Genomic DNA, 13,658 nt, shown 5'->3' with positions numbered 1-13,658 from the left:
TGAGTTTTATTAAGTTTATTGGTGAGATGCGGGAATTAGAGAGGTAAGACCTGAACAAGGACAGGAACTCACATATTGAAGGCACAAATCCCTTCATGGATAAGACCAATCTCCAGGGCTACTCCCAGCTCTGTAAACGTGTAGGGGCCACGCAAGATAGAACCTGTAACCTAGTGTTTTGCCTGAGCTGCTGTTGCTGTAACAGGAGACAGTCTTTGTGGGTCTGTCGGTGGCCCTGTAATCTCATGAACCCAGGCAGCATGTGGCCAAATAACTCCCTAAGGCCAGGCTGTGGAGGGGGGAACTGCTGAGAGAGACCTTTCTCTGCAAGGGGCCGTGCAGGCCAGGGAAAGATCTGGCCTTCCTGGCAACGCTTCAGGAAGGGGAGCCTGAGTTAGGGAGTCTCTTAGTATGGAGGCAGCAGGATGGGCTAGAATCCAGATTCTGAATGAAGGAAGACTAAGGCAGGAGGTAGAAGAGAGGGAATGTCAGTGGAAAGGAAAAGCAAGGAGACGATGATAAATGTGATGCAGGAGTTTCCTGGAGAAGGGAGTCCAGAGGAAACCAGGGTGAGGTGGACAGTGGGGAAATACACTTTCACTTTATCTTGTGGTTTTCTTGGTGGGGGAGCTCAGAGCTGAGGTCTTCCCCTGGGCGTCCTTGAATTCGCTTGCACTGCCCAGCCTGGTTTTGGCCTCTCCGCGGGGGCCACAGTTCCCACTGCCAGTGACACAGCCCCCGGACAGCATGCCGTAGCCCCCCGAGACAGAGCTGGGCCGGTAACCAAAGGTGCCAGAACCGCTGAAACCAAAGCCAGCTCCTGTGCCCGTGGTCCCGGCCACCGTGCTGCTGATGACTGCTGTGGGGGTGGAGGGAGGATTGATAAGTGTATGTCCCAGGACAGGGGTGACACCAAGTCCCCTCCAATCTCCCACCCGCAACTAGCTTAAATGTCTCCCTCTTAAGCAAACGCTTCACATCAACTGTGGACACTAAGGATATATGCTCAATTCCTGAGCAGCTCAGGCACTGGAAAAACTAGCCCAGATCCCACAGGATCCCCAAATTGGGTGTGTTCTCCTTCTCTGAACAAACAGGAGTACCAAGAGTGTCTCCTGAAGCATCACATAAGCCAGTAGGGCTCTCATTTAACTTTAGAATATGCTCTTAATTTTTTTCAAAGAACTTCCGGATTGCTTGATTTCGGGAAGGTTTGCTGGCCTGTCTTAGGAGACCAGGCTGACCGCTGTGGAGCCAGCACTCACACTGGTCATGCACAGCGTGCCTGAGCACAGGTCTCTGCTTGCAGTGAGGAGGTGGGCTCTTCCTGCTCACAGCTTCCATCATGCAGGAGAGCTGTCGTGGGACGGGGGAGGCAGAAGAGGGTGGGCTGAGAGTTTTGTCCCAGCACAGGTGAGATCTCTGGGGAAGGGGCCCATGTGAAATATCAGAATGTGACGGGAAGCTGCCAGTGGGAGCTCCACAGAGGAAGAGGGAACAGGTCTTAGCGAGGAAGGGGGTTGTGACCAGGTGATCTACCAGGCAGAGCCCATGGGGGCCCGGAGGCAGGCACCCATTTCCTCTGTGTTCATTAATGGGCTACAAATATTCCCCCAGAGGCATGAAATACTCACAAATGCTCACAGAATTGGTGTGTTCTCCAGACATCCTGTGCAGAGAGAAAGGGGGAGGTAAGTCTCCAACGCTTGGAATCCAAGTTGCCCACACCGCAGCTTGAGATCATCAGCCACATGAGCCCAGCCTCCACGAGCCCCTCCAACTGGCCAGATGTCATCATTGCACCTGCATGTCTCTGCTCTGCCCCGTCCCCCAGTCTACCCTTCCCACGTCAGACACGTGCCAACCTGCAAACTTGGGGCCCCCAACAACAGCACCTCTCAGGGCCCCTCCTCTGGGTTCCTCTTTATCCCATTTCTTCATTCCTGGGAGGCTACTACCTGAATAAATACACATGTGGAAATACTGGCATCAGAAGGTGCCCCTAAGGAAATAACCGTCTGATTTTAGGACCAGTAACTTCTCCTCTGCTGGTCTCAGCACTACAATGGTGCTCAGTTAGAACAAGCTTTTCACATGTCAGTGTTTCACGTACCCCACTCTGACGTGCTATGAACCTGTACGACTCACACTGTTACATACTTAGTATTTTTCATGGACTCTGCCTTTTATACCAAAAAAATGCATTTCTCTTAACAAGAAGTTTTATGGGGCTCCTGGGTGGCTCAGTCTGTTAAGCATCCAACTCTTGGCTTCGGCTCAGATTGTGATCTCATGGTTTTGTGAGGTGAAACCCCACATCGGGCTCTGCACTGACAGTGTGGAGCCTGCTTGGGGTTCTCTCTCCCTCTTTCTCTGCCCCTCCCCTACTCACGTGCTCGCTCACTCTCTCTTTCTCTCTTTCTCAATAAATAAATTAAAAAAAAATTTTTAAGACATTTTCCTTCACCAGGGTAAATAGAAAACCAACACTACCTGATCAAAAAGGATTAAAAAAAAATGGTAGCAGTAAAAATAAGTATAATGAAAATAAAGCAGTTTAAAACTTTAGGGCTAGATATTGTTGCCTTCCCGAGGCTCTGAACCTGGGATCTAGTATCTCTTTACTTATAGGGATATTTGCAAGGGTCCGAGCAGTGTTAAAGACACAACAGAACCATCCTGAGACTTTCTCCCTGTTGTGGTCTGGAGACTGGCAGGAAAACTATAAAGGAGATTGCTGTCTCATTGACCAGATGCTGTTTAAAAGCTGTTTGTCATGACCTGAAAAGCATCTCCAGCCACTCCAGCAACCTCCCCCACACTCTGGGAAACTGAGTCAGAAAAGTCCAAAAGTTCTTCCAGCTCTAAGACCCTCCCCGCCCCCCCCCCCCCCCCACACCTGCACTCCTCGCCCTCCAGCAGCTTGCGGTAGGTGGCGATCTCCACGTCCAGGGCCAGCTTCGTGCTCATGAGCTCCTGGTACTCCCGCAGCATCCGAGCCAGCTCCTCCTTGGCCTGGTGCAGGGCGGCCTCCAGCTCATCCAGCTTGGCCCGGGCATCCTTCAGGGCGCAGTCGCCCCGCTGCTCGGCATCGGCGATGGCCGTCTCCAGGTTAGAGCACTGCGGGACAGGAGGTAGCATTTTCCCCTGAGTTCTAAGGGCAGCCACTCCAAGCCTCACTTCACCCCTCATCCCCCGTGTGCTGACTGTGGTCGGACCCTCCTCTGTCTGGCCCCAATTCCTACAGCAAAGCCACATCCATGGTGATAGATAGAGTCCCCTCAACTGGGTCAGGGGAGATTCTTACTCTTAGCCACTTGGCTTTCTGAAAAGACCTTTCCAAGTGTTCCAGATTTCAGATGGGAGATAAGTGTGGAGGATGAGATCGGGGGCTCCACCTGAGAAAGTGGGTTCTGAAATGAAGGATGTAGAGCAGGAGAGAGGTCTGGGGGAGTATGTGTGATAGACCATTCACACCTCCCTGGAGAGTGAGCCAGGAACTTCCAAAGCCCCCTTTACCTGCTTCTTCACACTCTCAATCTCTGAGCGCAGCCTTTGGATAAGCCGAGTCAGTTCGGAGATCTCATTCTTGGTGTGCTTGAGGTCATCCCCATGCCGGCCAGCTACTAGCTGGAGCTCCTGGAACTAGAAGGACAGGGGGCAAATCAGAGACCTTGACTCAGGCCTGGTGGAGCTCAGCCTGGCAGACCATGCCTTTGCCTTCAGAGTGTGACAGAGGTGGGTAGGGGTCCCCAACTTCACCAGGCCTGTCAACAGCCCCCCACTCAAACATCTATCTGTTCATGGGATTTATTTGTTTGTCTTAAGCACAGTTCTCTCACTGATGGTTACATTTGGACATAAGGACTGTTGAAAGTCTTCTTCTCTCCATACTGCAACCATATAACATACAACTCCAACTATGACACTGCTCTACTGATAGCCCTTCAAAGTCAAGGTCAAATTCAAACCATGAGCATGGCATCAAGGTGCTTTGAGATTTGCATCCACCAGTCTCTCCAGACTCATCTTTCGCTACCCCTGCCCATCTGCCTCTACACTTATGTTGAACTGTTCCCTAAATGTCCCTGTGCTCTCAAGTCTCTGAGACTTTGCAAGAGGCTCTACCTCCACCTGGAAAACCCTTTCTCATCCATTTTCCCTTTTCCCCTAGCTAGTTCCAACTCAGCCAAAGCAGATCAGCTTCCTCCGGAAGGCCTTCCTTGATCTTCCTTGATTGGGTGTACTTCTGGTTCCGTAGTTCCTACCACTCCAGTTCATAGATCTTACCACACTGTACTATAAGCACACCTTTCTGTGTCTTCCCCATCAGACTTAGCATGACTGGATGACAGGGACCTGTATTCTCTGTGACTTCCTGCCCTTCATAGCTCAGCTGGGCCCTGGGCTACTGGAACTGTTTCTGGGAATGGAGGAACATTGTGTGTGTGTGTGTGTGTGTGTGTGTGTGTGTGTGTATGTGTGTGCGCGCGTGCGCACGTGCGTGCGCGTGTGTGTTGGTATATTCTGCTAGTCTAACACCACTAGCCATGAATTTGAGGTCATCTACTAGTTTGGGATCACTCCCGCCTTGATGTCATCCATTGAACAGTCAATAGAGAATATTTTAGTTCTACCCCAGAATCTGGCTTATGAGGAACTTGGAAAAGTGTGACACTCAGAACTCTGGTGACTGCACACTGCTTCTCTCGGTGTAACTGGTGCTTGGCCTTATGGGTTGTCATATCTGACCCTAACAAGGCCCTAGAGTCAGGATTCCTCTTAAAAATGCCAGGTCCCCTGGAAGACAAAGAGGCTTCTCACTATGTTCCTGTGTTTTATCTTTGGTACTAATCTTGGGATGATAAACACTGGGGCAGGACAGGTGGTCTTTCCCTGCTTCTCTGCAAGTCTATGTGAGGAGGATGGCCCTCCCTACAAACGGACAGGGAGGGAGGCACTAATTCCCTAAGTTCTGACACCAAGCAGGCTCCTTCTGAAGCAAACAGACAAGTGTCCTTCTCCACTCTGTTCTTGGCCCATCCTAAGCTGTCACTATAAATGCTTCTTAACAGAGTCATGTCCTGATCTTTTGTCTGAACACTGTGGAATTTGTAGTCAGTCATCTAGATTCAAATCCAGCTCCATTTATTCCCAGCTAAGTGACCTTGGCAAATTACTTAAATGCCCTGATCCCTGCCTTCTTCATCTTTGAAAGGGGAAGAAGAAGAAGAAGCCCTTCTAATTCTGTTGCTAGAATTACACTAATGAAACTCTGGTCAGTAAGGGCTTAGCTCCAATTGGAGACTTGCAGGTATGGATAACCCCATACTTCTTCTGGAAGGAGTTTGGGGTTAAGCACTGGCCACTGACAATCCACATGGCCGTCCCTGAAACTGGCTTGCAACAGTCATGTGGAGGGACTTGGGAACTGGAAACTTGGGTTTGAACACTTATCAAGGAGCCCTGGCCTGTGCTGTTGCCTGGACCTCCCTCTCTTCCTCCCAACCCTGCTGACCACATCTTTCTGTCCCTATGGTATCAAGGAGGCAGGGGGAGAGATAAGATAAGGTCTCAAGTGTGTGAATTTCCCCTGGGAAGGAACCCGATAAATAGCATGAAACAATTAGGAAGTTGCCATCTGATCTGAGAAACTAAATTATCTAAAGAATCATTTCCCCACCCATGACCCATTAAAGGAGTTAAGATCATACTCCCCCTTTATCCTTGTAATTGGACTTGAATGAAAGGTAGGAATTACCTGATCTCAGATGACATTCAAGAGACCCCCTAATTTATTGTAATTAATGGAAGAGTTGAGATGCTAACTACCCATGTTTTCCTCCCTCTCAGACTCAGTTCAAACCCCTCAGCATTCAGGAAGTCAGTACTGACCTGTCCCACTTGGCCCCCTAACCTCTGTCTCCCCAGCATCCAGGACTCTGTTTATGCCACATTCATTTGCAATCAGCCATGGGTGTCTGCCAATGGCTGCCCCAGTCTTTGTGGATCAGTCCAAGAGCTTCATCTTCTCCTCCCTTTGGGAATACCCCAGAACCCAGGACAGTGCCATGCTCCCAACAAATGTGTGGACCATGGTGGGCCATGGACTCTGAGGAGGTGTTCAGCCCACCTTGGTCTGGTACAGGGCCTCAGCCTCGGCCTTGCTCTTCAGGGCTATTTCCTCATACTGGGCGCGGACCTCAGTGATGATGCTGTCCAGGTCCAGGTTCCGGTTGTTGTCCATGGACAGGATGACAGATGTGTCACTGATATGGGACTGGATCTGAGCAATCTCCTACATGAGAAGGAAGGAAACATGAAATGCCATTTGTGGATGGAGGAAGGCCAAGGTGATGACCCTTTCATAGAGAGCCCCTAGACCCTCCCAAGTAGAGACAAGCTGTATTCTCCAAAGCCCCCCAGCCCAGATGTTTCAGTGCCACGTCTGAAAACTGCTGAATGAGTTGGAAGCAGCCCAAGAAGAAAACAGCCCATCTATCTGTCACTTGAAACAGGTCAGGAGTCGAAAATATAGAGGAGAAACAGCCTGGCCACCACACAAGAGACACTAAGGACACAGGAGCCCACATATGCTTGGCCAACAGGATCAGGCTTTAAGCCAGATGATCAGAGGTAGTAGAAAGGGTGTGAGGACTCCCCCACATTTATCCCTAGAGATTCCTGTTCAAGACCCAGGGAGACACCCCAAGTGGCAGACAGAAGACAGGCAGAAATGAGAATATCCTTAGCTGAACATCAGTGTATCAAGGACCCATGGCTTCCTCAAAGATGTGAGACTGTGACTGGGAGTCCCAGGCTGGGACTGATGGTCCACATAATTTGAAGGCAACAGGATAGATGTCATGCTTTCCTTTGATCTACATGCCCCCCAGAATCCAAATGCTGGAGATCCCCTGGGCTCTTAAAGTTACAAGGAACAAATAGCCACTCATTCACATGGCTGTCTTCCAGAAGACAGAGTTAGGGATGGGGCTGGGGGATGGAGACTTACCCCTTCATACAGACATTTGAAGAATTTGATCTCTCCATCCAGAGCATCCACCTTGGCCTGCAGTTCCACCTTGCTCATGTAAGCCGCATCCACATCCTAAAGGAATCCAGAGACCCCCTGATATCGCCCTTCTTCAAGCCCAGAAAGTGCTCTCCCAGGAACTGACACCCAAGCACCAACACTGAGATGAGCTGCCCCCGGGAATGGAGTGAGGCCTCAGAGGGCAGGAACATAACTTCCACCCAAGACTCACTGCGAGCTTCTGGAACTCATCTGCCCCCATCCAAGATGGAATCCTGTTCCTCCCCTTATTTCTCAAAGAGAGGCTACGGGAGGGAGAGCTATCTCCTATAGGGGGTCATTTGGCAGTCAGAGCCCAAGGCAGCCACAGCACTTTGCCAGAGACAGGCAGAGCTGGAAGGTAAGTGTGCAGCCCTCCCCAAAGCACGTCCTGTTCCCCAAGCCAAAGTGGACATACCCTGGACATTGGCTATCCACATCTGGGCTCCCACCCATCGACGCCAAATATAAAAAGCTGACAAGGTAGGGGTGCCTGGGTGGCTCAGTTGGTTGGGCGTCCGACTTTGGCTGAGGTCATGATCCCGCAGTTGGTGGGTTCGAGCCCCGCATTGGGCTCTGTGCTGACAGCTCAGAGCCTGGATCCTGCCTTGGATTCTGTGTTTCCTCCTCTCTCTGTCCCTCCCCTGCTCATGCTCTCTTTCTGTCTCTCAATAATAAATAAACGTTAAAAAAACATTTTTTTTTAAAAGCTGACAAGGTAATGTATTCTAGGTAAACATCTAGGTGTCCCAAGATATCCCAAGCAACACATCCTTCCATCTTCTTCTGGCACTTCAGATCCTGGTCGTTCTACAAGGAGCACAGACCCCAGTTTCCTCTCTGTTACCTCCCCCACCCTCCATGCCCCACCACCAGGTGACAGGCATATATATGCACCTCCTCCTCACCTTCTTAAGCACCACAAATTCATTCTCGGCAGTTGTGCGCTTGTTAATTTCCTCCTCATACCTATAGGAAAAGCAACACATGAGCAAGGTATGTGTGTGTGTATTCTCATCACAAAAGCAGAAAAGAGGTGTCCACTCTATGTATCTTTTAGCAGCTATTATTCTACATCTTTGCAAATCTGTCCCACTCACTAGGACTATGTGGCCAGTGCTGTAGACAGGGTTTGAAAGTAACTCCCTCCCAGGTCAGGGGACCAGATGATTTTGGGTCTGGATTCCCCCTGATGCCTGGGGAGTAACTAGGTTCTTCCTCCTCCCATTCAGTGTCCAAATCACAGGAACATGCTGCTATCCCTTGTAGCCATGATTCTTGCATCACTCCAGCTTCCTGATACCTTGCTAGTAAACTCACCCCATCCCAAAGTGTGAATCTAAAGGAACCTAGAACTGTCCCCGGACAGGAAGAAGGAGCATGGCCCAAATGTCCAGGACCTGAAGACAATGAGAGAAACTCCAACTCCCTGACTTGCTGGTTTGGGGAAGGGGTGATTCCTGGAAATTTGGGGGACCTCTGAGCGAGCTTAGGAGCTGAGAGGCTTTCTCAAGTGGGAAGCAGAAGGGAGTGTGCCAAGGAGGTGGCCACTTGCAAGAACAGCCCTACCACTGCCTGAGAGGCTGACTATCCACTGTCCAGACTGCCCAGTCACCCAGAGAGGGCCCTCATCTTGCCAAGGCAGGGGAACTCAGGACGGGCCACTGTCACCCAAGCTCAGTGCCCCTGAGCAAGTGTCCCAGTGCCTGCTGGGGAAGCCCAGCTCTGGCAGGCCAGTCAGCCCAGGCATGGGGTCCTGCTCACCTCTTCTTGTAGTCCTCCACCACGTCCCGCATGCTGCGCAGCTCCGAGTCCAGCCGCACCCTGTCCCCGGACAGCGTCTCCAGCTGCTTCCGCAGGTTGCTAATGTAGCCCTCAAGGATGGGCTCTAGGTTGTTCTTGCAGTTGTTCAGGTCCAGCTGCTGTAGCAGCTCCCACTTGGTCTCCAGCACCTGGTTCTGCTGTTCCAGGAACCGCACCTGGGACCCAAATCAACAGGCACTCTGTCAATAGGGAGGGCCTGTGGGGTTTCCTTTCCTGGGCTGTGGTTGTGTTGTCCTACACTGTATTAGCTTAAAGCGTAGCCCTCCGGACTTAGAAAATGTCCCTCACACCCTTCCCCATCCAGGGCCCTTTGTCTGACTGAGGTTCTCTTTGTGGGGACAGCCTCTGATATTGGGCAGGGGCTCATCATCTTTATTTACCACTAGTAAATGTCTAAATCTGCAGGGACCTGTGTCCATGGGCAGCCAAGTCCCTAGATGTGTAAGCTGGCCTTGTACTGGCCTTCACACTCTTGGGCACCTCTGCTCAGGGCCAGGTAGCCTGGCCTGTGCTCTGCCTGCTCTCTGTCTCCTCCATCATGGCATCTCCCAGCCCAGCCAGAGGCAAGCACTCAGTTGACTGGGGATCTTGGGCCCTCCCATGTTGCTTTCATGTCCAACTCTCTGGTCTCAGAGCATTAATCTGGGGGAAGAACCAGCATTCTCAAGCTGTAGCTTACAAATACCATACCATTCCCTTATTCAAAATGGTCCAGTGGTTCCACATCACCTGCAGAGTCCAGTCCAAATTCCTCCTTGTGCTCTTCACCATGTGCCTACCCCTCCTCCCCCTCCTCCACCACTCACCCAATACTCATACAAAGGCAAGTTCTCCCCGTTCTTCAAACAAGTCCTACCATGCTACACGGGACTTCTCCCTCTCTCTAGGTTTCTTTTCCCCACCTCTATCCAGTGAACTCCTATTCACACTTTGCCACCCTACTCACTGCCACCCTTGGTGAGCTTCCCCTGCTCCCCTGAGCTCAGGAAGTCTCTATTTCTCAAGGCCCTGCTACCCCTTTTTTCCTCAGGGGTTCTCAAACTCAAGTGGCCATCAACATCACCTGGGGGCTCCTGGGCCCCACTGCCAGAGCTTGCAATTCAGTAGGTATGAGTTGGAGCCTGAGAATGTTCATTTCTACAGGTGCCCAGATGATGCTGATGCTGCTGGTTCAGGGAAAACTTTTGAGGACCACTGCTCTAGTACATTGCTCCTCCCCATCTGCCTTCCCCCATAGATTGGGTGTATTATAGTCTATGAGTCCATCTTTCAACCAGGATCTGAGCTGCTCTGGGTCCCATGAGAGGAGAGATTGGGTCTCATGGCTTTATAGAAATCCTTGGCTGCCACGGGCCTCTCCTTTGTCTGGCTTCCTAGTTTCATAAACTGTCATTCTCCTACTTCTCAACTCTGAGGCCACTTGCCCTGCTTCTTGGGAACATTCCCAAATTAAGCTCCCTGGCTCTTCCTGCCCCTCTGTCCACCCCCACCCTCAGCCCTGACGTCCAGGTTGGTCCAGTTCCTCCCTACTCAGTTCTTGCTGTGTCTGCATCTTGGGGAGGCGCCTGTCCCAGATAGAAAGCCACCTGAGGGCAGCAGAAGTAGAAGAAGGAAGGGGGTCTATGCTTGGCTTGCTCCAAAGAGACCCACCTTGTCGATGAAGGAGGCAAACTTGTTGTTCAGAGCCTTGATCTGCTCCCGCTCTTGGCTGCGCACTTTCTGGATCTCAGGGTCCAGCTCCACGTTGAGGGGGGCCAGGAGGTTCTTGTTGACAGTGACCTGGTGGATGCCCCCTGGAGGGCACACAGTTGGACACACAGGCCCGAGGGCCACACTGCCAAACATGCTGCCAGCAAAGCCACTGGCCCAGTTTCGACCAAACCCATAGCCCCCTGCCCGCCCACTGCCGCTGGCCATGTTGAGTGAGATGCTCCGGGCGCCCCCCAGGCTGTAGAGGCTCCGGCTTCCAAAGCCCCCGCTGAGCCCTTTGCCACCTGCCCGATAGGAGGACGAGCTGCCCCCTGAGAGCACTGCCGAGCAACCGCTGAAGCCCCCCTTGGCGGCAGCCCCCGACTTGTAGGTGAACTGGCGGTTCATGCTGGGGAAGCCAGAGAGATGGAATAATACGCTAACCCTTAGCTGAGATGCAATTCATGAGCCTACAGTCTCAGGCTCCCCCTTTATAAGGCTCAGGAGGGAACCACTGCCCTAATTTGAGGGTTTAGTTTGCCTGGGAGCAAAAAATCATTTTCTCCTAGCAAAATCAGAGACACCAGGTAAATAACTTGAAAATCCCCAAAGTGCTGGGTTTGCATGTCTTGCTCATGTAATTTGAGTCTTATCTAATTAACATGGGATAATTAGCCTAACCAAATTATCCCTAGAAAGATCTTGGCTGGAAGATTTGTCACAGCCTCGGTTGCCCTTTCCCAGGGAGTGGGGAGGCTGGATTGCAGGGGTGCAGAGGAAGACCTTTAATTGACAGAGTCATCTGTGAGAGATCTCACAGCTCTACCGGCATCAGATCAGGGACCCTGGCTGAGCTGCTTTTATGTGGTTAAGAAAAAGCTTTGTGGCCTGGCTTCCCAGGGCTCCTGGAGACCGTTCTCAAGGCTGACCCACTAGGAATCCAGGGCCTCTGCTGTGCCCTCCCAAGCAGGTCTTACACTCCCCTGTGCAGTCAGGCTTCTTTGTTGCTGTGCGTTCCCGCCATCCCACCCTTGACCTTGAAATAATGGCATTGCTACCATTCACAATAGCCAACACTAGTAAAGCACTTTACAGCATTAAAAGAGCTCCTTGCACACTGAATCTCACTGAGTCCACTCAGTCAGCTTGGGGAGGAGTATGATAACCCACATTTCACAAATGGGAAAACTGAGGCTCAGAGAACTGAGGATTGCAAACATTTCATGAGCCCTTTCTTTGTAGAATCCCAGAGGATGCAAACACCCAACAAAATGAAAGCCTTCACTTTGAGAGTCCCTGGTCTGGTCTTCTGACCCTACATACAGAGCTATGAAGGCCATATTTGTCCATCTGTCTGTCCACCTGCCCACTGACTTACCCATTCATTCATCCATCCATCCCATAACAGCCCTCTGTTAAGGGCTGACTCTGTCCCAGTTACTGTGTTAGGTTCTGGGGTCATAAATTTGTAAGACAGAAGCCTAGCTCACAATTCTAGGGGTGAGGACAGACACTCACATTTCATTAGAGCCTTGACAACACCAAAGTATGTGACCCAAATGTTTCATTGTTCCCAAATCCCAAGTATATTCACAGTATATAATATCCTCCATAAAAATGCAGTTATTTCAGCAGCCAGAGTGCTTGAATGAACAGTTTACCAATCCCTCTTTTCTACTTCTGTCCAGATACTCTAGCCCTCTTCTGAATTATATATTATAATACGCCCGTGTTATGTCTCTACTGTAGAACCAAGCAATTGCCAAATTCAACCTCCCCTTCTCTTTTTATACAAAATAACTATTTTTAGTTAAGAATAATCATTTTCTAGGGAACCTGGGTGGCTCTGTCAGTTAAGCCTCTGACTTCAGCTCAGGTCATGATCTTGCACTTCGTGGGTTCAAGCCCCCATGTCAGGCTCTGTGCTGACAGCTCAGAGCCTGGAGCCTGCCTCAGATTCTGTGCCTCCCTCTTTCTCTGCCCCTTCCCTACTCATTGTCTCTCTCTATCTCTATCTCTATCTCTATCTCAAAAAATAAACATTTGAAAAAAGAAGAATAATCTTTTTCTTCGATGATGTCAATTTCACACCAGTAATAGCACTTGGCTTTCTTTTCCATCTTTCCATCTTTTCCATCTTTCTTCACTTAGGCACAAAGGTTTTATCCTTTTGCGATTTCTTTATAAGGCATGATGAGTGAACACCAACAAAGCTGTATTGTGATGAGGATACAGTGTCCCAGCCAGAATCCCTCCCTAATTGGCTCCTTTCAGCACACCAGTGGCAGAGTAGACATGATTCAGACCCATGGCAAAACTACAGACTGCTGTCACAAGCTTTGAGATCCCTCCCTCAGGGCTGACAGCCAGTGGCTATGCTGTGAGCATCAGCTCTGCGGGGTGGTGTGTGAGTGCTAACGGGCAGCCAGCCTCCACTCTGTATGGCCTTCACTTCCCCTCTCCCACCACAGTCTTTCCTCCCCATGAACCTGCCATATGGATACCCCGGCAAAACTTCTCTTGTCACATCTCAATTCAACTCTCCTCTCTGGTTGGTCTCCCAGACTGTATCTATTTTTTCACATGTGTCCCCAAAGTGTACCAATCTCCATCAATAGCCAGAAACGTTCCTAAGGATGAGACCCACACCCTATCCTCCCTGTTTCCATCCCAGGACCACAGGAGTGAGGGACTCTCTCCTGAGAGAGAGGAATGCCCCCTTGAAATCATTCCTCCTAAGGACAGGATCCTTAGCATCTGTCTTTAAAACTCTCTTAAGTGGGCCACTTCTGCTTCACATCCTGCTACTGCTCTTGCCAGGGGAAACTTGATGCCAGCTGAACACTTACCTAACCTTCACCCACTTCCCACAGAGGTCAGTGCTGCCATTAGCCTTTGCTCACCTCTAGGCAGGCATCCCTGATGGGTGCAGCACACAAGAAGCAGGAAATCAACGTCCCATCACCCACAGAGGCAGTAAAATCATGTTATAGAAGAATATGTAGGATCTGTAATTCAGAAAGATGGAATAGACATACTTTTCCTTTCTTTTGATGCTGCTAGAGCAGAA

General features: G+C 50.5%; 1 protein-coding gene across 2 annotated transcripts; it reads right to left on the bottom strand.

Annotated features, from left to right (window-relative positions):
- On the bottom strand, window positions 1-11,058 carry LOC109249167 (keratin, type II cytoskeletal 73). 2 transcript variants are annotated; one of them, XM_019419461.2, is made up of 9 exons: window positions 10,550-11,058; window positions 8,840-9,054; window positions 7,984-8,044; window positions 7,016-7,111; window positions 6,134-6,298; window positions 3,520-3,645; window positions 2,900-3,120; window positions 1,635-1,669; window positions 1-859 (listed from the first exon to the last, which is right to left on the bottom strand). In XM_019419461.2, exons 1-9 carry the CDS (start codon window positions 10,994-10,996, stop codon window positions 603-605), a joined length of 1,623 nt encoding a protein of 540 aa, XP_019275006.1. In that variant the 5' UTR covers window positions 10,997-11,058; the 3' UTR covers window positions 1-602. The 2 variants fall into 2 exon arrangements, with proteins under 2 accessions (XP_019275006.1, XP_019275007.1); XM_019419462.2 differs by having other exon boundaries at window positions 1-856.
- Between the last annotated feature and the right edge of the window lie 2,600 nt (window positions 11,059-13,658).

Source organism: Panthera pardus, unplaced genomic scaffold (assembly GCF_024362965.1).
Source record: "Panthera pardus isolate Hobbes unplaced genomic scaffold, ASM2436296v1 HiC_scaffold_6, whole genome shotgun sequence".
Classification (NCBI taxonomy): Eukaryota; Metazoa; Chordata; class Mammalia; order Carnivora; family Felidae; genus Panthera; species Panthera pardus.
The sequence above is the reverse complement of the archived record's forward strand: the minus strand, read 5'-3'. Positions and strand labels throughout refer to the sequence as shown.